We start from the raw sequence: 21,264 nt of genomic DNA, 5'->3' as shown, positions 1-21,264 counted from the left end.
GCCCGACGGTGCTTGGCCGCGAGAACCGCCTGAAATAGATGATACCGTCCGTCTGATTATATTAACTGCCCACTGACCGATAAGATTGTGTCATCCCGCCAACGTATAGCGATCACAGTTCCAGCGCTTGTCCTATCGTCAGAAGCAGCTCATGTGATGACAGCGCTTTTTTGATCATGGCCGGGGCAAGTTCGAGCTGATAAGCCAGCAAATGCTCATGGGAAGCAAGATATATCACCCAGTTATTATGAGTTATTTCCTGTTTCTTGGACTCGAGATGACTGCATAATCCTGGCCTCTTATGTCATCCGATCCTTGTCACGGCCATCGGATCCATCATATCTTTAAGCTAGCGACGCCCGGGCAACTCCCCCTGATCAGAGGGAGATTACTTTTGTATACAAGGAAACTCTCAAATTGAGCGTACAAGAATTGCAGAAAGAAGTATCTAATTGCATATCCTTTCTAATGATCAATGCCTAATAAATACCTAATAAATAGCCCTACTTATAATGTAAATACTTAATTACACAATTCTAGACTTCTCTCCATACTTGTTGCAAAACTCAATCCTGATGGCTTTTCTTGCGTACAAAGCAGCCACCGTCTAATCAGAAGTTCTACATGAATATATTGCTCTAAACTTGTCTAAGCTGCAAGGATCCGAGTTATTGACGCGTCTCCTAGCCTTGTCTGTCGTATCCGTCTCGTCCATCCGGCCGCGGGCCGTCTTTGCTCTCCCCCTTGTTCCGATGGGATGTGGGTGCAGATGTGTAATTCTATTCCATTTCATTAGGGACTGGCTGCTAAGTGTAGATAAGTGCGACGGTAGTCATCAGTATCAGGCAGCGCAGCGCGCTCTCCGTAATAAAGCTTTCTAAAAAAAAATTAAATAAATAAATAAAAAAAAGGGATAACTTAACTACAGCTGAAGAGCACTGATTGAATAGGATATTTCATTTCGCTTAGCAACAAGATGTTTCGAGCCGTGAAAGGGGCGCCGCAGGAACATAAAGTCCGACAAGGACATGATAAGTAAATGGCTTTGTTACATCAGGCCAATTTACATGTGCTCAGGGAGGTAGGACCGGTTCGTTAGGCACTCTACATACTACCTCTAGGTTCGATCTTAACCCATAATAGCGGATCGTATTAGGTCGTCTATAACTAGCGGGTGTTGTAAGGATTAATTATAGCCCTACATCAGGTAGGCGAATATAGAGATTAAAGGAGGTAAACACTAGCACCAGGGACTGTCCAGTTTCCCTAAGAGTACAATAGAGGAGTGAATGTTTGTCCCAACTATTACCCATCTCTGTAGTCGCCAAAGTAAAGTTAACAATTTTGTTGAACGCAGGATCTATGACCAGGTCACGCGGCCAAAGATTACTCTTACTCCAGAGAACAGCTAGATACCGGTGAGGTCGGCAGAGCTGTTAATGCTACATGGGAGAGAGGAGGAACAGATCACGTAGATGCCGATAAGCGTTATATCATACATCGAAAGTTCCAAAGCTCCATCAAACTGTCCGGACGCGTCGTGAAATGCTCTGGTACTGGTGTAATTAGCGATGGATCCATTTAACAAATTAATAACGACCTGAAATGAGTCCTCGGTATTGTCATGATAGCTGAATATCCCTTGTCGGTACATTTCGCCCTTTTCCGTACCAGCCGGCTCTACTATGATTCATGAGCTTTGGGTTCTTACCAGACCCTCCTGGCTTCACTTTGATTAGGAACAAGTATGACGTCGGTTGGATATCGATGTCGCTGCTCCCAATTTGGCTATTGCAAAGAGATATCCTCCTCTGCCAACAGGTGTCGCTCGTATACTTCTGACCATATTTCGTTACTCCGGCGAGCGAATAGTTTCCCACGGGGACAAGTAATGGACGGGTCTTGTTGAATCAGGACCAACAAGCTCAGTATGGGCATAGCCGTAGTCTTCTCACGGTCCCAAAGCCTCATATAACTAGTATCGATCTCGCCAATCACAGCTACCCAAGACCAAGTAGGAGCTTGGACATCTCGGGTCGCCTCTCGTCTCCAATACAGAGCAACTATGATACTGACTGGCCTCTCCAGATGCCCACAAGGTACACTGCGCCGGCGCCCACCTTCTTTGCCAACCCAGAGAGGGCGCTCAGCTTATCATTCTCTGGAAACGTCAACTCAGTTTATGAGTATCTCACCCCAATCGCGATCCAGAGGCCCAATAACTTCGAGGAGGCAGTGTTGTGAAGACTGACAACATCAAAGCGAGGTTTCTCCAATCTACACCTGGAATGCCCGACGGAAAAGTCTCGCATACGCGGCAGTCCAGGCATTCCTAATACATCTCTTGGTCGGTGAAGTAGAGGACTCGGGGGGCCAGGACGTATTCCTGCAGCACCCACCCACGGCTGAAGAGCTCGCTGTCATTAATATTTCCCCTAGATGCCTACTTTCTAAAACAGAGTCGCCACTTACGGCAACTTCAACACGAGCTACGCTACCACCGCCAGATTGCAGTATGAATTCTCGTACACCTTCGCCATGGTTGGCGCTTAACGCAGCCAGTCTTCCTCAGAGTCCTGGATGATGCAGATAGTGTCGATCCGCAGGTACCGAACTCCTAGGTACTTGGTAGCTTCCATTTCATCCCTGAAGACAAGAGAGAAGTAGAGGGAGTAAGTCCATGGAGGCAATAGGTGGTGATTGAGATTTATAATTAATTATTACTCGTAAACCGTTTTATCCCAAAGGGTTGATACAAAATCACACGTAGAGGCAAGCATGTACCCAGTAGTAAAGAAGTTGATGGTGTGGATTGTGTCGTTGAGGAAGAGGGGTTGACTCTGGCTCTGGGCACTTAGAGTGCTCATTGGCAAATGCCCAGGATTCGGTGGAGTGGGTAGATCGCACGAATCGCAGAGCGGTTCTTCCTTTCTCTCCTATGGTGATTCTATCCCCATGCTAAGCAACCCACTGTGCTGTCATTGCGCCCATTCCCTTCCCAGCGTGCAAACTTCCGGGGGCCAGCGCTCGTCGACGACATCAGCATTGTGTTTCTAGTATACTGGGCCACATTTCTGTACGCACTCCTTCTCTATTGCGGACGGTGCGACTCATCAGAATCTCAACTGAATCAGAGCCATAAGTAACGCTGTTCCCTGAAGAAATAGCGATTTTCCATCCTATTGTTCTTCCTCACACAGGATCAACATCACTCAGGTCCCCAGGGCAGATGTTGTCCCGCCGGGAGTGCTCCTACCACTGCTTATTTACTTGAAGTGTAATACATCCCACATATATTCCTGCAACTGCTCTCTAGCCTTCTTCTCACATAACTAAGCAGCCGATTATCCATTGGGATGAGGCGGCGCAGCTTTCAGCGCAGCTGAATATATGGACAGGGTTGAGGGAAGCTGTGCTGGGCGGACATGACAGCAAAGCTATCGGCTGAGATGAAGAGGGATGGATGGTACTACTACTACTAGGATGAGCGACGCATATTTGTAAGACGAAGAAATGTTAACGCGCCCTGCCCAATCCTCTTCCCACGTTGCCTGTTTTCTAGTCTAATGACGAATGTTTTAAGCAAGTCCCATAATTCCTATGACCCCAGCCGCCGCCATGGCAGCAGCAACGTAGCCAGTCTCCCTAGACTCCGCAGCCGCACCGGTAGATGTAGTAGTCGTCAGTCCCCCGTTTCCATTTTGCCCAGAGTCTCCCTGTGTGGACTGCGGCGAGTCGGTAGTCGTCAGCTCTGCCGCGTTGATCAACCCATAAGCCACACTCAGAGCCGTTTTACAAGCCTCCACATTCGTCATGACAGCCAGCAGCACGTTGGCGGGGATTATACCCTCGTCCGCACATTTACTCGCCAAACTCTTCGCTTCAGACTGAGCGCTCACCGCCCAGCTAGTCCACGCATTAGTGAAGCTCGTGTAGTCCGATGCTATCGACGCCGGCGGAGCAAATGTTGTGCGCCACTCAAAGTTCTCGCTGCAGTCGTTGTCAATATTCACGGAGTCTGACCACGACGATGACGACGCGCTCGCTTGGGCAGAGGAGAAGCTCGACTGTAGGTATTCGCTAAGCGGGGGCGCTTGGGTGGGTCTGGCCGAGATGAAGGCGTCAAAGCTGCTGGCACAGTCATCCAACTCGGAAAGGGATGTGGAGGACGCAGTAACCGTGGCCTGCCTGGGTTTGAAAGCATGGCCGGGTACCGCCGTGATCATTGGTGCCGGATTGGCTAGAGCAAGAGACACGCCCACAAGAAGCGGGATGACAACATGTGAATGCATGGTATCGGATGCGTTTGTTGGGACTATGGCCGTTATAATCGAAAACCTAGGAGATCCAGATGTGATTTAAGTGCTAGCTAAAATATACAGAAAAGTGAGCGTGTGACCGGAGGCTTCAATATGCAAGGTACTGATGGATTCCCAGCGTACCTAATGAATAGGGGCCCGGGAAAGCTCACTGTAACGCTGCTGGCTATAAGATGATTATTTCAGCAAGAATTGGTAGATTCTACCCTGGTACTATTGGCTCAGTTGTGTTATGCCTAGCGGTAGAAGGGGGCTGAGCTCCTCGTTGTTACCGTACAACAGTCGAGGCTATTGCCTGTCGTGCGCATAGGTCTCCGGGAGGATTTCTATTAGTTTAAAATTGGGGCGTGGATGGCGGAAGTGGCCAACCGGAAGTTTGAACACAGGGACCGTACATCCCGACACGCTCAGTCCAAGCAGGGGCCAAAGAACAAGCCTCAACCCACCCCGCGAACCAGCCGCCACCAAGACATCCCAAAGTACGTCGGAACGGCGCAGCAGCCCAGGTTACAGCTTCGGCCTGTGACATTACTCGCGGTGAACATCGCCCTCCTCAGCAACAGTGAATCCAAAGAATAGTAGTTCGGACCCCGGTGGAGATGTGCAAGGGAAATCGGGCGGACTGGCACATTCGATGTTGAGATCGAGGGGCTCCATTACCTGGAAGTTGCATAACACCATTTAGACGGTATGCTCGCCCCCGCCTCTTGGGATAATTACAGGTACATACCTTACTTAGTCTAGCTGCTGCCAAGGCACCGCATGGCCCGGCACTTCTTGGGAGGAGGATTTAGGCCGCCCCACAAGAGCCGAAATGCACACACCGTCCGTATTTCCTCAGAAAGAGCAGTGTCTGATACACTTGGCAGGATGGGGGAGGTTGAAGAGAGAGCCTAACCGCAGTGGCATTCCAGCTCGTTAGGGTGAGTAGCTTGGTGAAGGGAGTGCTCAATATAATTAATGTCTGACATCTGGATTGGTGCCTGTAGCGTCATTGTGGTCCCCGCCGGGTTTAACTGATCGTTACAAGTTTGGATGCGCGCGTTGAGCACGAAAATCCGCCACATTCCGGGAAATGGGGATGATAATGTCTTCGAAAATCCCGAGCAATCCACCAGGACAGTGGGCGCCGCAAGCTCTGATATCCCTGTTAGAGAGCGGGCTCAAAATTTCACCTCTCCTAGATGTGGTTTCTCTAACGGCGTTGTTGTCTCTATGTATCGCAAACTCTTTGGAGGTCAACAAAGCAGCCGTCCGCCCGGGCCCTTGTACTGCGCAGGGACTTCACCTGAGCCAGCAGGACACAAAGCGCGGTTCATGCCACAAAACATGTGGAGAACGGCGACCCAGAACTTCGGACGGTAAGAGATCAGGGCACGAATGTGATCTTTGCTTAAATACCTTACCGAAGGATTGTGGTAGTCTTGCCCGCGGTGAAAATCTCGGTAACAAGACGAAGCTATGGTAGCATCGACAGTCGACTGCGGGCGCTAACTCGAAGCAAGCAAATCCAGAGCCCAAACATGGTCATCGAGTGTCTAAGACTCGCCCATAACTTAAACCGGAACCACGGGAAACTGGATGTAGTAAGTAAGCGACGGTGGCAGGTTGCTTTATAAAGATGATCACCATGGCAAATAAAGTAGTCCGAGAGAAGTGTTCACACGTGATTCGGTTTCTGAAACGCCTGCCAAACCTTCGCGGTGGACGTTTTAGTCCGGGGTTGGTTGGCTGAGGCCTTGTGTATTGAATTCGCCAGCTTATTTCAATCGTCTTCAAAGGAGCAGGTCAAGTCTACGGCATGAATATGCCGCCGTCCGGCATGAGTGCCCGGGTATAATTTGTTTCAAGATCCTTTAAACAGCGCGCTTACAGTTACCCAACGCAAAACAACGAGCTCCTTCAACTCTCCAAGGCTTACCCAAACCCATCAACCTCGCCAGCCTGCCCCCACGGCTGATGAAGAGAATCTTGTCTATTTCGGCCCAATAACGCAGATCGCTCGTTAGGTGCATTCCGTTTTCATTTAACTGACTCGAGATAGAACTGGTGGAAAGAACCTGGATAGTGTCTTTCGGATAATTATCTCGACACGACCGCGAGCTACTTGACGCCGGCGAGTATACAGGTCAGTAAACCCTCCGAAAACTCCTCGTATCGCGGGCCTGTGGTGGCAAACGAGACTGTACGCACGAATTTGGCGGTATTGGCTTCTCGGTTCCGGCAGAGCCGTCGGCTAGTGCGCAGTTCTTCAGAACCTAACCCATAGTGACTTGTACAATATCGGGCTGGCAATGCCATATCTCATCTAGATGAAAATTGTCACGCACTTTAGTATGATTATAATAGTCGAAGAGACATCCCTTCCGTACCCAACAATCAACGGCAGACTGCGCAAGGGGCTAGCCTTCGAAATATAACTGGGCGTTTGCATCAAGACAAGCAACCTTTACAGAGCTCACGGTGCCCTCTGTGACGTCTCAGATTCGGAAGGTCGATCGAACGCAATTCTTCAACAACCGAGCGAGTGAGAACCATGATGCCTACTACGTTATGACGCACAGGCAGAACGTCGTCGTTGTCCGGATTGAAGAACGAGTGTCGTTCCGAACAAAATAGTTGAGAGTATAGATCCATCAGATCCTGCAGCCAAGATTGTATCATCCTCCGGCCTGGCTCTGCGCGCATCCTGGAACCGAGATGTTCCTGGAATTGAGATTTTCATGGACCGCATTAGCATTGAAATGCTCCACAGCCGCACTTGGTTATAATGGGAGCTTGGTTGGTATTTGTAGTCGAAGGTAGGGAGCTAACGTTACGTACACTTTGATTTATCAGTCGAGCCAGAATCTAAGACACAGTTATAAGAGGATTCGAAGATCTCGCTCAGAAGGGGTGGAGTTCCGGCTTTACCAGGCCTCAGAAGGCTTCGTTGACCGCGAGATCGGGAAGAAGTACAGGATAACGACTCGGACTAAATGATGGTTTTCGGAAATCCCGACTCCGGTTCAGGGCGCGGCAGAGTAGACTACGCAGTAGCATCGAGGTGACTTTTTCGCATTCGAACGCCATTTGTTTCCCCTCGCTACTTATCTAAGTTCAGAAGCAGAGCTGTAGAGAGGACGTGGAGGGGGAAGGTCTGAGCACAGCAATAACGATGCAAGCTGTAGAAATCAAGCTCCTGCCGTTTCAACTAATAATTAACGGCACCAAGTCGCGAAGGCCTTCTCCGCGGACCTCGAACAACGGCTTCATAGCACTGCGCTGACCCGCGGGCTGCTTCTCAATCATGCCGCCGTTGCTAGAATCGGGCGGTTTCGGCGGCCGTCCGTCCTGCCTAGCGAGACATATATGGTTTCCAAGGCAGTCCCGAAGGGATTACTGAGGTTTCTTCTAAATCAGCTTGCGTAAGAGAACGCCCAAAGGGCGTGCATGAGCTTCTCCCAGTGTGTTTGCTCTGGGAGCAAGCGTATGCGCGTGAGACGAACCGTGCCCGGGCGAGTCCGTCCAAAGTTAGAATTGACCACACGCAGCCTTGCCGTTCACAAGATATGACTCTAGATCTCCCATCGGCGCACATTCTCATCGACTCCGCACGAAGCATTGGCCGGAGGTCTCATCCGGAACCGCCCTTTGCCTCAGGGGGATGCACTGTGGATGATCAACCAGAATGCAGGGTTACAGGTGGTGTTGAAGTCGAAGGGTTTGGATCTAAGGATGCTTGGGGCCAGGTTGCGGTTGAGGGAGAAGAGGCATGAGCATGAGACGAAGGAGAGAGGGGTTGATATGAAAGATACATACTGCATGCGAGGCTATGGCGAGGCATATTGGCGAACGGTTGGATACAACTGAGATGGAGGCCTCGGCTGTACAGCACGCGTATTCAATTCGGCTTGCTTGGCTCATGCTTTACCTGAAGGGTTAGTAATAGCCCTGAGAAGGTTTGCACTGCGAAATACATGCACTTGGTACCTTCGGCCCACCAGCTCAAGGACAGCACCTTGGAGAACCGTACAGTCGCCAAAACGGTGAGATAAAGAAGCCGAAAATGAAAGCACCGGGTATGTATTTCCGGCGAGATAGCCACCTTTAGTTAGCCAGCCATGCAAAACAAGGCAACCAAACCTCATTAGTGCAACTCAGTCTAAATATCCGCGTACCTCCTTGCCCTAAATTGCCCTATTATATTCCATGCAGGTGCCGAAGGCAAACACCATAACTACGAACACCTCAGCCCAGGGAAAAGCCCATGCCTAATCGCTCTAACTAAAGACACACCCGCCAGACCGGAACTCTAGTATTAGGAGAGCTCATGCAGCTGCCCGTCGCCCCGTTGTGTCGATAACTCGACCATGTTGTTCGGAGGCGGCTGATAAGGGGCGTAGGTCGGGACCTGCGAGGTAGCGGTAGCCGGCATGGGCTGCTGCGTGGCCATGGGCGGCATGGAGGAGTGGTAAATTGGAGGCGGGCTGCTGGACGACAAGGTCATGGGACTTGCCGGGGGTTGCACCGGGGTTCCCTGCATCGGGTTCATGGTCGTCGCCATCGGGGGCTTGACCATGCTATAGTGGGCGTCAACGGGCCCAAAGCCGCCACCGGCGCCCTGCATGCCCTCCATACCGGGCGGCAGCATCTGGTTCGGATATGCGGGATTCACTGGCGGCATTGGGGGCGGGGAAGGCTGGCCTCGGTTCTTCTTCTTGAGAAGGAAAAAAGCGCCGAGGGCGATTAGAGCTATGACGGCTAGGAAACTGTGAGCTCATCTAGTGATAAGGCAAATTTCTGAGACAGATAGTACTCACCAACCCCACCGACAACTCCGCCAACAATAGCTCCCACAGGAGCGGACTGTCCCTCGGAGGCGGGGGCCCGGCTCAAGTCCGGAGATTCGGTAGCGGGGGAGTTGCTGTCCCCCCCAAACCCCTGACTACTGCTGCTGGTCGCCGAGCTGGATGATGGCGGCGGCGTCGAAGAGGTGATGGCGCTGGTGCTGTCCCCGAAGAAATCGTCGCCGCCACCGCCAGACGTTGTCATGCGGAAGTTGTATGTCGTCGCCACCGAGTCGCATGTGGGGATGGTGTAGCCCGACCATGAGCCATCGGCGTAGGCCAGGGCGGCACAGGACGGATAATCCGAGTTGGAACTGATACAAGTCAGCGTGACCCTGGCCCAGTTCTTCTTGTCCGGTGCATCAGCCATACCAGTACCGCGTCCTGTCCATGTTGAGAGTCGAAGTCGCATCGGACGACACGTAATCCAGACAGGCCGTGTAGATGTTGCACCCGGTCGGCAAGCAGCATCCCACGGCCGAGGCCTCGTCGTTGTAGAGGCACACGGCCTCGTCTGCCGCACAAACATATGCAGATGCTGTAATGCGGTCAGAAAGGCTTCATGGTCAAGCAGTCGGGAAGGGCCACTGACCGGTGTCCCCGTTAACGTAGCCGCACGTGTTTGTGTCGCGCTTTTGCAGAACGTTTCTGGCAGCTGGCCGGCCCGTGAGGATAGGAGCTAGGTTGATGTCGGCCTCGTGCTTGGGGGCCGGTGTCTGGATGGCGCCGGCCCACGGCTTCGGGTGCTCACGCTCGAGTTGGGCCAACACGGCGGGCAGCCATGCGGCGGCGGCGACCAGCCAGCGGAGGCTCAAGGAGGCCATGCTGGGACTGACGGCGGGCTGTCGGTTGTCGTGGGATGGCGGAGGAAAAGAAGGAGCTTCGGAAAACGGCAGTCACGAAAACGTTCGGGGGGGAATCCGCGGCTCATGCTGTGTTTTTGCTCAGCCTTCGACCCTGGCTTGGTCCAGTCCCCATACCCCAGCTTCACTGCGCCCACCATGCCGTATTTCGGCATGCCAAGCCAAAAGCTTGGTGACCATTGGGGCCACCACCCGAGCGCTAACGAATGCGGCTTGTTGCGCAAGAGCAAGGGCTCCATTTGCTCTCGCTCGCCATATGCGTCGGTCGGCCGGTCGAAGCATGCGACAACGCGGCGGGTTCTGTGAAATGTCACAAAACCCGGCCAGACCCCGAGAACCCTCCCTTCTGCGCTGCTCGCTGCTCTTCTGTTCAGATAAAGATGATGGCTCCAGGCGCCAAAGCTTGGCGCTGCAGCAACCCATTTCAGCGGTTCAGCCTGAGACCCCATGCCTCAATCCCCGACGGCATCCTGCGCGGACCATTTTCTGCCCGCTGATGACAGGCCCCCCCTCGCCTTTTTCTTATTTTTTTTTCCTGCGTTCTTTTCGTATTCACTACTTACAATTATTTTATTCTCCTCATACCGCTTTTACAACGCAGTCTCAAATGACGACTGAAAGTGCAAGGGACCAAAAGAAAAAAGAAAAAAAAAAAGAGAGAGAGAGAGAGAGAGAGCGCGCGAAGGAAAAAGAAAATCGGTACTGATGTGAGACGATGATGTGGGCCGGTGCCCACCACCCCCACAAAAGAATCCTTCCTGGTTCTGGAGCTGAATTGAACATGCGTCCCGTGCCTCAGATCGGACTTTTGCATTAATTACCTCGCAAATCAGCCCACAGCCCTATCGCCGTACGAATTAAGATCCGCTCGTGTCATATACATTACCCAAGCCGCACCAGGACGTACTGTCGTGGTGCATTGCTACCACAACCCGATCTCAACGCAGATAATGTGCCACAGCCAGAACAAGGCTTCCGTATATTGCTAGCGTTAAATGAATAGTGGAGCTAGCTGTTTCTGATTACACTGTATGATGCGCGAACAGGGTCGATTACAAATCCCGCCAACAACACCAAGGCCGCAGCCGCAATGTAACGTCGGAATGCCCGAGCGCAAAAAGCTGCGGAAGCCGCGCCAAGCTCAGTTAGGACGGACAAAAAGAAGAACGACGTGGGCCTGATTCGAACAGACGCTCCCGAAGGAACAAGATTTCTAGTCTTGCGCATTAGACCACTCTGCCACCACGCCCCAAGTTATGTAATTGTGCATAAAGTGTTCAAGTTTCATGTAATTATGCATTGATGCTGTCCAACCCTGATATGTTTTGTCGCGCCGCTTGCTTGAGAATGGAACGCTGTGCTAACCCATGCTCGAGTCCCGTTGTCATACCCGACATCCCTTCTCGTGGTGAATCGTGTCTTTCCTATACCTGCCAGCGATATCGAGTCGATGATCGCCCCGGCCGTGACTTGCCCAACACGGCGGGGACTGCACATCTCATGGCTCGCCAGTAGGTCCCCAGTCTTAACTCGTCTAATTATGGCTCGCTTCTAGATACCTGACTCTTCGGAAAAGAAAAGAAAAACGCAACAGCCCGCTTGCACCTAGCAGGGCAACATCCGTCGGTGTTCAGTGTTCAGTGTTCTCTCCCCGCTATACCTCGCGGCCACATCAACCCCCAGACCGCACTCACCGATCGGACCAAGTGCCGACGGACGCCCAGAATCGACATCAAACGCGGCCATGTGCGCTCAACGATATCTGGCGTCGATGTCGGTGTCTTGTCAGAGAAATCGACAGTGCAAAGAGTTGCCCATTCCAAAAACCTGTATCTTGCGGACGATAGAGCCCCAAGGTCTGCCTCTTGGAGAATTTCGGCTCTTGCCTTTATGATGATGCCGCAGACCACAGGGGAGTAGAGCCTGATGCCGAGCGGGAGGAGGGTCTTGAAGACGGAAATGATAATCATGGCGGTCAGAGGCGACGTAACACCGGTGAACGCTAGCTTCCAGGGGAGTGCGCCGAGACTGGTGTTTCTGGCGAGTTCGCTCGGTGCCGTGACAAACAGACCTAAGAAGATGGCCGCCCTGGCACTGCCAATTAGCAAAGTAAAAATACTTCTACACCTCGTTGAGACAATTTACAGCAACGAGGTCACGCCATAATTGCTCGACAACTTCTTGGTTTTCCTTTCCCACATAAGTTCTAGGGCCCCTTCCAGATGGTACAAGTCCTCAAGGAGCTTCTGCTGCTGAAGGAAGAGGTCGTCGAGTTTCTTGATCTTTCCTCTTCCATGATTTCTCACCACTCGTTTATGTCAGCTGGCTCCTGAAAGGAATGGGCCGCGAATGGGGCAGAACATACACAATATAACTGGAGCTAATTCCAACGTCGCCAGCTCCTGCTTGAGCTCATTCTGGATGCGATGCGTTTCGCGCATGCACACGGTGGCACGCCGTTGGTACATCGAGATGCAGGAGGATACAACAAGGTCGGAGACCTCAGCGATGGGAGCGGGTTTGTTGAAACCTTCAAAGAGAGCATCCACGATAGTTCGTGGGAAGCCCTGGAGCGGACCAGCGGTTCGATCGTTCCCGATGCCCACCAAGCCCGGAGGATCGAATGGCTGTTCCACTTCTTCGACGTCGCTGTCTTCCATATCCGTAAGCCACGATGCGCTGTCTCCCATTTTGTTGGATGACGGTCCGGCTGTGGTTCCTGGAGAAAGCTGTTACGGTGGACGGGACATTTTGTTTGCAGATGCGGAGCCCGTGGGAAGCGGTCACAAAGGACCGGCACTCTGTTTATTTGCTTCAAAGACACCGTTCTGCTCGTGCTTATTTGGGCCATGAAAGGTAGCTGGGCCTTTGACTCAGCTGGAGCGTCTTTGTGGTGGGTACGTTAAGCCCTGCACCATCCTTCCGTTTGCTCTCCGGTGCGTAAAACCCGGTCCCGTCACGGGTAGCTGCAGGTTGCGAGAGTGGGAAAAGACCGGCCGGTGGATCTGCCAGAGCCCATGATTGGGTCACACACAGCAGCCCAAGGGATGAGTTCGTTCCAGGAAAAGCAGCCACGGTTCCTCGCACAAATGACTGGATTACCTCATTAGTCTGTCATCCTCCGGGCGAGAGAGAGAGAGAGAGAGAGAAGGAATGCAAACAGCCCCAATCTCCTAACACCAAACCTCTGCCGTTAATATATGGCGGATGGGGTGCTGGCTGGGTCTGAGGTTGTTTCTGCTGCACCGAATGAGTCCAAGGAGAATCCAGCAAGGTCCCACGTTTGTTTCAATGCGTACATTAATTTCAAACTATGGATTTACTAATTAGCTCGGCGCCTTCCGGGAAAGGGCAAGTGGTCCTGAACGCCCGAAACTGACAACACCCCCTAACAAGACTTCGTGGGGCTCGCTGCCTCAGGTTGGGTTGCCCGTCTTTGTACGTGCCTCACCGGGACGTTTTGCTCTGAAACCGGGGATTTTGGCAGAGGGATCAACTTACATGTCTATTGGATGCGACCGACCAGTTGGTCGGTGTACGGATGTTTGTGGGCATGGATCCATCTTCATCAGGGTAGTTGGTATATATTGAGCATATGATCCGAGGGGTTTCGAGACATGAAATCTGCCAGAACCATTCCAGTTTGCAGCAGTTCGTATTAATTTCCGAGTCGTCTAAGCAACAAGTATTTTCGTCTTCTATTCACACGATGCGCAACAGTTTCACTCTCCGGCTTCAGTATTAGCTAGACTCCGATGCGGACCAACCATGGAACGGCAATGAGAAGCTGTGGTAGTTCTTCCGCCAGGATTCCCAATCGTTGCCTACGGCCAAGTTTGGGAACATGCCTGCATGGCGGCCAGCTTTCGTCAAACTTGAGCTGACCGGTCTGGCTCGGAGATGGCCAGTTCAGGTAGGTAACTCGTTCCCATCAACTCCCTTGCCCGCGTCCTGTTTTTCAGTTTCTCGATTGAATGCGGACGTTCGTCTTTTACCTATATTACCACAACAGGATTCATGTCACTGACAAAGGCGCGCGGCACTCAGGTCAATCTAATCTCGTCCGAAACGCACTCCGCAACCCAACACGGTGTCAAGCAGCAACTGGTCACGATCAATTTGTGGAGAAGTCTGGAACAGCTCGCGCGATCCAATGAGGAGTTCAATACACTTTTCGGGGGGTCTCTACGAGCCATCAATATCTTCCCAATCGCCCAAACTCCGGTCGCCGATGACTCCGAGCACTCAGACGAGAGACTGCATCTGGCTCAAAGTCTTATTAAGGGCGCCATCACGAAGAGCCTCTCTTTCCAACTGGTCCACAGTCCAATTCGAGTTGTCCTAGACAACTCCATGCTCTCGATCTTCAGCACCAGGTAAGGGCCCGCCAGCGCTACAGTCTCCTTTAGCCGACTCGCTAACATGGATCATATAATGTATTTTTGAGGTGCTCCAGCCTCGTTGCTCGCTGTCTCGCCGGGATCCAGTGGGTGACTACGACGGAGCTACAAGAGAGGTAACACACCGTCACGCCACCGCGTCGTTCCAACTTGCTGCTTGTGTTGACTTGGAAATATGGTATCTTGGGCTGTCGACGGATTGGACAAACTACAATCCTCCACTCCCGCAAGCCAGGGGTCGGTAATGCCTGACATCAGATCATCAAGAAGCAGTATGACCAGGATTGCACCACCGCAATAGGAACCCTCGAGTCCATCTGCAGTCGTGATGATGACATCCGTTAGTGCCCTCCCCATACTTATCACAATCATCGTTCGATGATGATTCTAACACCGACTATCTACATACAGAGCCGTTTGCAGGTGATATTCTTGAACTCCTTGTTCGTCTTCAGGGAATATCGGCCCAGCACATCCAGGTCGATGCCGGCTACGATCATAGGGTGCACCGGAAAGCCGTCAAGACGAAGAACGAAGTCACCACGGCCAGTGTTAGCACGATATGCAGTACTGCTGTGGCCGCCGCTTTTACATTGATGTTTTTCTTCGCTCCAGAAGCCCTGCCAGCAGTGTTGAAAACCACCACGCAAGCCGCGGCCTTGGATGGTTTCAGGACTAAAACTTCCGTGTCGTTCGGTGCCAGTAGCGTTTGCAAACTCCGCATAGATCACCAGAAGAAAGTGAAAAGAGGTACTTCGCATTGCTTCGAGAATCTTGTCCAAAGGGACCATGTTGCTGACTTGTGTGTCTCGCAGGGGAAGATGCACGAACGGAACTCGGCTCCGCACTGGGCCGCCTCGTGACGTATACTTCCATAGCATGGCTAGTGTATGGGTGGCGGATGGACCTACCCTATCTCATCTATCAGAAGTCGATAAGCATCAGGCACAACGATGCCTATTTTATTCCTTTTTTCGGTGGGCTTTTCTCCTTGTCATGTTGTACCTAAATTGATAAAACAATTCGTATTTGTACTACCCTCTCTTTTCTCGTTTGTCCCCACCGCCACTTTCCTCCTCCTCTTGTTATGCTGGTAATTTGGATTGATAGACTGCAATATTTTCTTTCCTTTTCTTCCGTCATGTAAACGTTCAAGGTAGATATATACAGATAGCTTGGTCGAGTCATTTTCTCTGTCTAGTCCCGCATTTGCTACCTCAGTCCACCCGTCCCCGGCTTTCATACGATCGTCATGCTTCATCCGCTCTCGCCTTGATCAGATCCGCCGCCTTTTCCGCCACCGCATACACCGTCGCCTGCAACGCGGTCCCCACAATCAACGGCATAACGCTGGCATCCACCACCCTCAAACCCTCGACGCCGTACACCCTCAGGTCCGCGTCCACGCAGCCCCCCAGCCGCTCGGGCATCATGGCGCACGTCCCGGACGGGTGCGCCAGGGAGGGCCAGAACGCGCTCGGATTGCCCGTCAGCGCCTCCAAGATCTCCGCGTCGCTCTGGTGCTGCGGGCCCGGCGAGATCTCGCTCGGCCCCAGCCGCCCCATCTCCGGGCCTGCCCAGAGCCGTCTCGCGCGCCGCACGATCGAGACGACGTTCTCGCCGTCGAGCGGGTTCTGCAGCGTGTTGTACTGCACCACCGGCAGGCCGCCGAGCGGGTCGCTGGCGTTGAGCGTGACGGACCCCCGGGAGAGAGGCTTCAGCAGGATAGCCGGGGATGCGCCGTTGCCGGAGAGGGGCTGGCAGGCGATGGAGGAGTCGGACGAGGTGAAGCGGTTCGCGAGGACAGCTCGCTGGGCGAGGAAGCCTCGCAGGAGGGATGGGGAGGTTCGGTAGATCTCGGGGAGGTAGAGGCGGGCATCTTGGGCGAGGAGACGAGCGGCTAGGGATGAGGCGGCCGCGGAGGAGTTGAGATGGGAGAGGGACCAGCAGGCTATAGTGTTGCCATTGCCCGTGGAGATAGGCCCGGTCTTGTTCGCAAGATATTCCGCCCAGACGGTGGCGTTGTAGGTGGCATTGTTGGCAATGGTGTCTGGGTTGGGAAAGGATTGATTCGACAGGCTGAAGAGCAGGAACGTGGTAGGGTGGTCCTGCAGGTTTGCGCCCACCGAGGCCAAGTCCTTTTTGACCTCGACGCCGACGGCTCTGAGCACAGCTGCGGGACCAATCCCGCTCGCCTGAAGGAGCTGCGGCGTCTGGATTGCGCCTGCGGCGAGGATCACCTCCTTCCTGGCGTAGACGTTGCGTACTGCGCTGTCGAGGCGCGAGACGATCCGAACGCCCTTTGCGGTCAACGGCCTGCCATGGCCAAATAGGATCTTTATCGCGGTCTGACCAGTTATGAGACGCAAGTTGGACCGCGTAGCATTGACAGGATCGTAATATGCTGATCGCGCAGTCGTGCGCGTCATGGTGCGCGCATCAATGCTCAACGGCGACCAGGACGCACCCGGGCCGTAGCCGGCGTTCGTGCTGGGTAGCAAGGGGAGCCCAGGCTGGTTCCGGAGAGCGTCCCAGACGACTTCAACGTCGGGATACTGGAAGTTGGAGATGTGAACGTGCACTGGCCCATTTCCATACACCGACGGGTCCCAGGTAATATTCCAGCGGGCTGCGACCTCCGGGGAAGGGGGATCGAAGGTAGTACTCTTGCGGAAGTACGGCAACAGGCTGTCCCAGCCCCAACCAGGGTTGCCGAGTTCCTCCCAGGCGTCGTAGTCGGCTTTGCTCCCACGAATGAAACCCATGCCGTTGACCACCGAACCGCCACCTACCACAGCAGCAACCGCGACCAAGTATGTAGAGTTGTTCAGCTTCAGGTTAGGAGCAGATCGCGGTCTGATCATGACGCTTGTGTCCAATCCATTCGCATACCACGGCACAATGGCCTCTGGTTTGTCATCGAAATAGCCTCTTTCAATGACAAGGACGGTCGCTGTAGCACAGAACCAAGCAGGTCAGCACCCCAGGCCAGTGACACGACTCGGAAACTCGTTAGGCTTACTGTTGGGATTTTCGGTTAGTCGGTTGGCAACGACGAGGCCCGAAACGCCCGCGCCCACCACGATATAGTCGTAGGTACCGCCATCAAGGGGATCATTTTGCGCCGGTGTTGCCACAGCGGGGGTGGCATCGAGATGGCAGGCCAAGTAGAAGGTCAATAGCGAAACCCCGAGCCCTCTCATCTTTGCTACTCAGTAGAGTTTGCGATTGAGGCGAAAAGGGATTGCGGGGCGGAACACGACCTTTATATTCATGGTTGTGTCCTGAACGGGAATGGTGGTTGAGGAAAGCTCGACGAACTGGCGCATCGTGAAGTCATTCCAACCCACATCTGGTCAAGCTTCAGCTTAGCACATCTGACCACAGGGATTGGTGGTTGCAGTGGGCTGACAGGCTTGAACAAGGTGCGCTCGGGATTGGCTGGATAGCTCTGCGAGCCTTCTAGGGTGCTGGCATTGCTGATGTGACACGAGCGGGGGAGAAATGGGGGAGGGTTGGCTGCTACCCAAGACGCGATAGCCCGGCACGGCCATGCACCCAGAAACAGAAAAGTAGGAAGATGCTGTACCCAAATAGATAGCATTACATACGAACCTAGGTGCTTAATCAGAAGCGCAGAGAAGGAGGGTAAGGTGGGCACGGGTACCTGCTAAGCTCTTGTTGCCCGATCCAAATTCGGAACCGAGAAAGAAAGGTAACCCGGGTGCAAGCTTCGGTGCGTCCTAATGACAGCAGTTGCGGCACACACCCATATGTGTTGCTCTCAATAGCTTAGTTGAATACTATTGTGGTTACGGCGTTTAGGATGTTGCGATCACGACTATGGACGTCGGTCGGAGAATGTGGGCGGCGGGCCAGGCAAGGCTCGCAATACTTGTCGCCGCGTTGCTTGCCCATTCAGAGGTGCGATATCACGCTTCAGGAGAACCTATCAGCCCAGCAGCCTGATGAGGTACCCGTTTGAACCTGAAACCCGTTCCAGTATGAACACTCGTTCCGTGACCTACGCGAGGTAAAGGTACCGTACAATACTAATTAGTAACCTCCCTGTTCTCTCGTCGCGCCGGGCACTCAATGGGCTCGGAAACATGCTCGGCATAGAACATCTTGCTTGCATAGAGTTATTCTGCGGTTGCTCGAGTATTGGGCAGGTTACCTTAATCGTCCATGGTATTTCTCTGCGGCTATCTTGGGCACCCTCGTCGTATCGGCTACAGACACTTGTTTCTTGAGAGAGGTGCTCTGTCACTGTAAGCCTCTTCGCTCATCCAGATGCAGTGCGCCGCAAGGTCTACAACTCGCCACGCACTCTCTTTCTATCTGTAGATAATGGGTTTGTCAGTCACATGCGGCAGGTTCCGAGTTACACGGCGACTCGCTGGCTGATTGGCTCCCGTCCTTCAGATCACCGCCATCCGAGCGGTCTGGAATTTCAGGGTCCTTCCGGGTACGCAACATGGCGTCTGGCGGAAAACCGTCGCGGGTAATGACTGGATTAGGATTATTAACCACTGAGATGCAGCTGCAGCGTTTGCCAAGTTTGATCTCAGGTATTCTTGGCTTGTTAGCTGTTGTACTCATGTCTATGTGGCCCCGGTTAGTGCTCCTCGAAGGCTTCCCAAGGTCAGACGATTTGCATTTGTGCCCTTAAATTTTGCTATGGTCTGTCGATGGCTGTGCCAGCACCGTGGTCACTTTTCCTCAGAAATTGGGGTTCTCATGTCTCACGATCTAGGCATGCTCCCATAGCCCATGTTCCCCGGGTCCTCGTCCCTTTAGCTCTCCCTCCGACAACCGCGTCTCAGCTTGCGCCGACGCCCATTCCTCAACTACCATTACAGTCCTAATCTCAAGCCATACCATAATGCGACCGCTCGATGCTCACTGGCATGACCACGGCGTCCCAAGGCCCCCTGCCCGACCCGGGACCTACTCATGAATATTTCTCTGCAAAGGCGTCAGAAATATCATCAGCCTCAACTTTCCGGGGTTTTACCTAGAAACCAGCCCGGCGGTAAGCTATGGAAGCAGGCTCATACCGGAATGGTGGTCAGCCCGGCGCCTGCCAGGAACCATAAACAGAAACCCCCACCATAACATCACCAGCGACGCTGCCTCAGACCTGTCGTCGACACGGTTACGGATTGCCTTCTGTCCGCAAGCGCTCCACTCGCAAAATGGCCCCATACACAGCCAACCGCTGGCATCAGAGCTCGGCAGGAGCACCAGTTTGCCCGTTTGAATCGGGCGAATGAGCCAATCAACGGGAGAAAAATAAATGAAAATATCATGGGTGTCATCCAAACATACGTGAACTCTCTACCTGAGTAATGGATTACCCTCTAACCACTACATCTCCCAGAGCCGGATGCATAGCGCAGAATTACGTATATGGTGATTATGACGACTTGCCTTAGTTTGCGTCGTAGGTAGGCGGTAGAGCAAAGCCAAATCTTGGTACTCGACACCAGCAAAGTTTCAAGTAATCAACGGCATGTGCGCGCACGGCATGCGGTACGGAGCAATGAGACAGGGTGATGAACCAAACAGCATGAAAACCAGGCATCATGGCCTGGGTAGTCCTGTTCATGGCTACATACATATGTATCGCAGTGCAAGATGTCAGAGAGAGCAGTAGGCAGCCAAAGCGGTAAGAGAGACCAAGAAACGGTAATGTGAGATTGTTGTCTGTCTGTGGCCCTCACGCTACCCGTGGAATGCAAAGGGAACAGAAAACCGGGTCCATGGTGCCGGGGTCGGGCATCCAGCCAAGCAGACCTGACAGACCTGGGGATTGGGCCGAGCCGGCCCGGACCGAAAGAACTCCACATATACTAATTACGGGATTCCACATCACTCCGCGCCGATCCCGAACTACCCTCAACGGGACAAGGCTCAAGTCCCCACCTGGCCTTAGCTCCGACATCAAAAGTCAATCACGACGGAAATAGATGAAACACCGAATGCTAAATACGCGGGCAAAATAGAACCCACACAAGTGGCATGGATGACATGACAGCGACACGATGGACCAGACCTGGCCTGACGATAGAGGAGGAGAAAACATAAAAGGAAAAAAGGAAAGGAAAACAAGAAGGAAAGGAAAAGAGAAAAACCAGAGGAACATAAAAAACCAGCGGGGAAGAAACGCCCCCTCCCCTTCCTTACACAAGCCGAACAACGCCAGAGCGTTTTAAGTGACAACGCAGCAGCCAAGCCAGGGAAGAGTGTGCCAAAAGACGATAAGATAATAAATACACTAATACCCTCTCCAATTTCCTCTCCTTCGTCTTCCGTCCCCTCCCACCTTACGTCCGGGTGTAAATCTCGTAGCCCAAAACGACAGCAAAACGCAGTTGGACCGACAATCATGCAAGCAAACCAAACCTGTACACCAGCATCCAGCTCGAACCATCCCTCTCATTTCTCCAGAGGAAAAAAGAAAGCGGAAACCGAGCGAAACCGAGCGAAACATAGAAACAAAAAGGAGAAAGGGCCAAGTCAAGGCCTCGATGAGTAGCACCGACTCAAGAGATCGGCGGCGAAGCTGCCGGGTTTGACGGGGGATAACGGCGGAAATAAACCGGGTCCCCATACAAAGCAACGACCCAGCGCCTAACGGGGGCGAAGTCCGTCCCGTATGAAGAAACTAAGACCTGAAAAGGGGGGAGGATTTCGGTTGCCGAGAAGAATCGTAAAGGAGAAGCAAGTAATAGCCGAGATAGCTGATCGGGTGTGGGGAGAGAGGTCGAACCCAGGCATCGCGCATTGATGATGCGCCCAGCAAATACGAGGACGCCAGGTGCCTTTTGATGTCCTTCGGTGTCCGATG

General features: G+C 52.9%; 4 protein-coding genes and 1 non-coding gene across 5 annotated transcripts; all 5 read right to left on the bottom strand.

Moving 5' to 3' along the window:
* Positions 1 to 3,578: 3,578 nt before the first annotated feature.
* MFIFM68171_09972 (Infection structure specific protein) lies at positions 3,579 to 4,292 on the bottom strand (the record flags this gene model as incomplete). The annotated part of the gene is made up of 1 exon (XM_071065391.1): positions 3,579 to 4,292. The coding sequence occupies one exon, from the start codon at positions 4,290 to 4,292 to the stop codon at positions 3,579 to 3,581; it is 714 nt and encodes a 237-aa protein (XP_070921492.1).
* Positions 4,293 to 8,619: 4,327 nt separating this feature from the next.
* MFIFM68171_09971 (uncharacterized protein) lies at positions 8,620 to 9,972 on the bottom strand (the record flags this gene model as incomplete). The annotated part of the gene is made up of 4 exons (XM_071065390.1): positions 8,620 to 9,062; positions 9,122 to 9,462; positions 9,521 to 9,686; positions 9,741 to 9,972. The coding sequence occupies 4 exons, from the start codon at positions 9,970 to 9,972 to the stop codon at positions 8,620 to 8,622; spliced, it is 1,182 nt and encodes a 393-aa protein (XP_070921491.1).
* Positions 9,973 to 11,178: 1,206 nt separating this feature from the next.
* MFIFM68171_t148 lies at positions 11,179 to 11,260 on the bottom strand. The gene has a single exon. It is a non-coding gene; the product is annotated as a tRNA-Ser (tRNA).
* Positions 11,261 to 11,648: 388 nt separating this feature from the next.
* Positions 11,649 to 12,701, bottom strand: MFIFM68171_09970 (uncharacterized protein; the record flags this gene model as incomplete). Its single annotated transcript, XM_071065389.1, has 3 exons — positions 11,649 to 12,099; positions 12,157 to 12,319; positions 12,377 to 12,701. The coding sequence occupies 3 exons, from the start codon at positions 12,699 to 12,701 to the stop codon at positions 11,649 to 11,651; spliced, it is 939 nt and encodes a 312-aa protein (XP_070921490.1).
* A 2,960-nt stretch (positions 12,702 to 15,661) lies between these two features.
* Positions 15,662 to 17,614, bottom strand: MFIFM68171_09969 (Glucose-methanol-choline oxidoreductase N-terminal domain-containing protein; the record flags this gene model as incomplete). Its single annotated transcript, XM_071065388.1, has 2 exons — positions 15,662 to 17,364; positions 17,434 to 17,614. The coding sequence occupies 2 exons, from the start codon at positions 17,612 to 17,614 to the stop codon at positions 15,662 to 15,664; spliced, it is 1,884 nt and encodes a 627-aa protein (XP_070921489.1).
* Positions 17,615 to 21,264: the final 3,650 nt, after the last annotated feature.

Source organism: Madurella fahalii (assembly GCF_045866475.1).
Source record: "Madurella fahalii IFM 68171 DNA, scaffold_5, whole genome shotgun sequence".
Taxonomy (NCBI): Eukaryota; Fungi; Ascomycota; class Sordariomycetes; order Sordariales; genus Madurella; species Madurella fahalii.
This window is presented reverse-complemented; position numbering and strand designations above follow the sequence as displayed.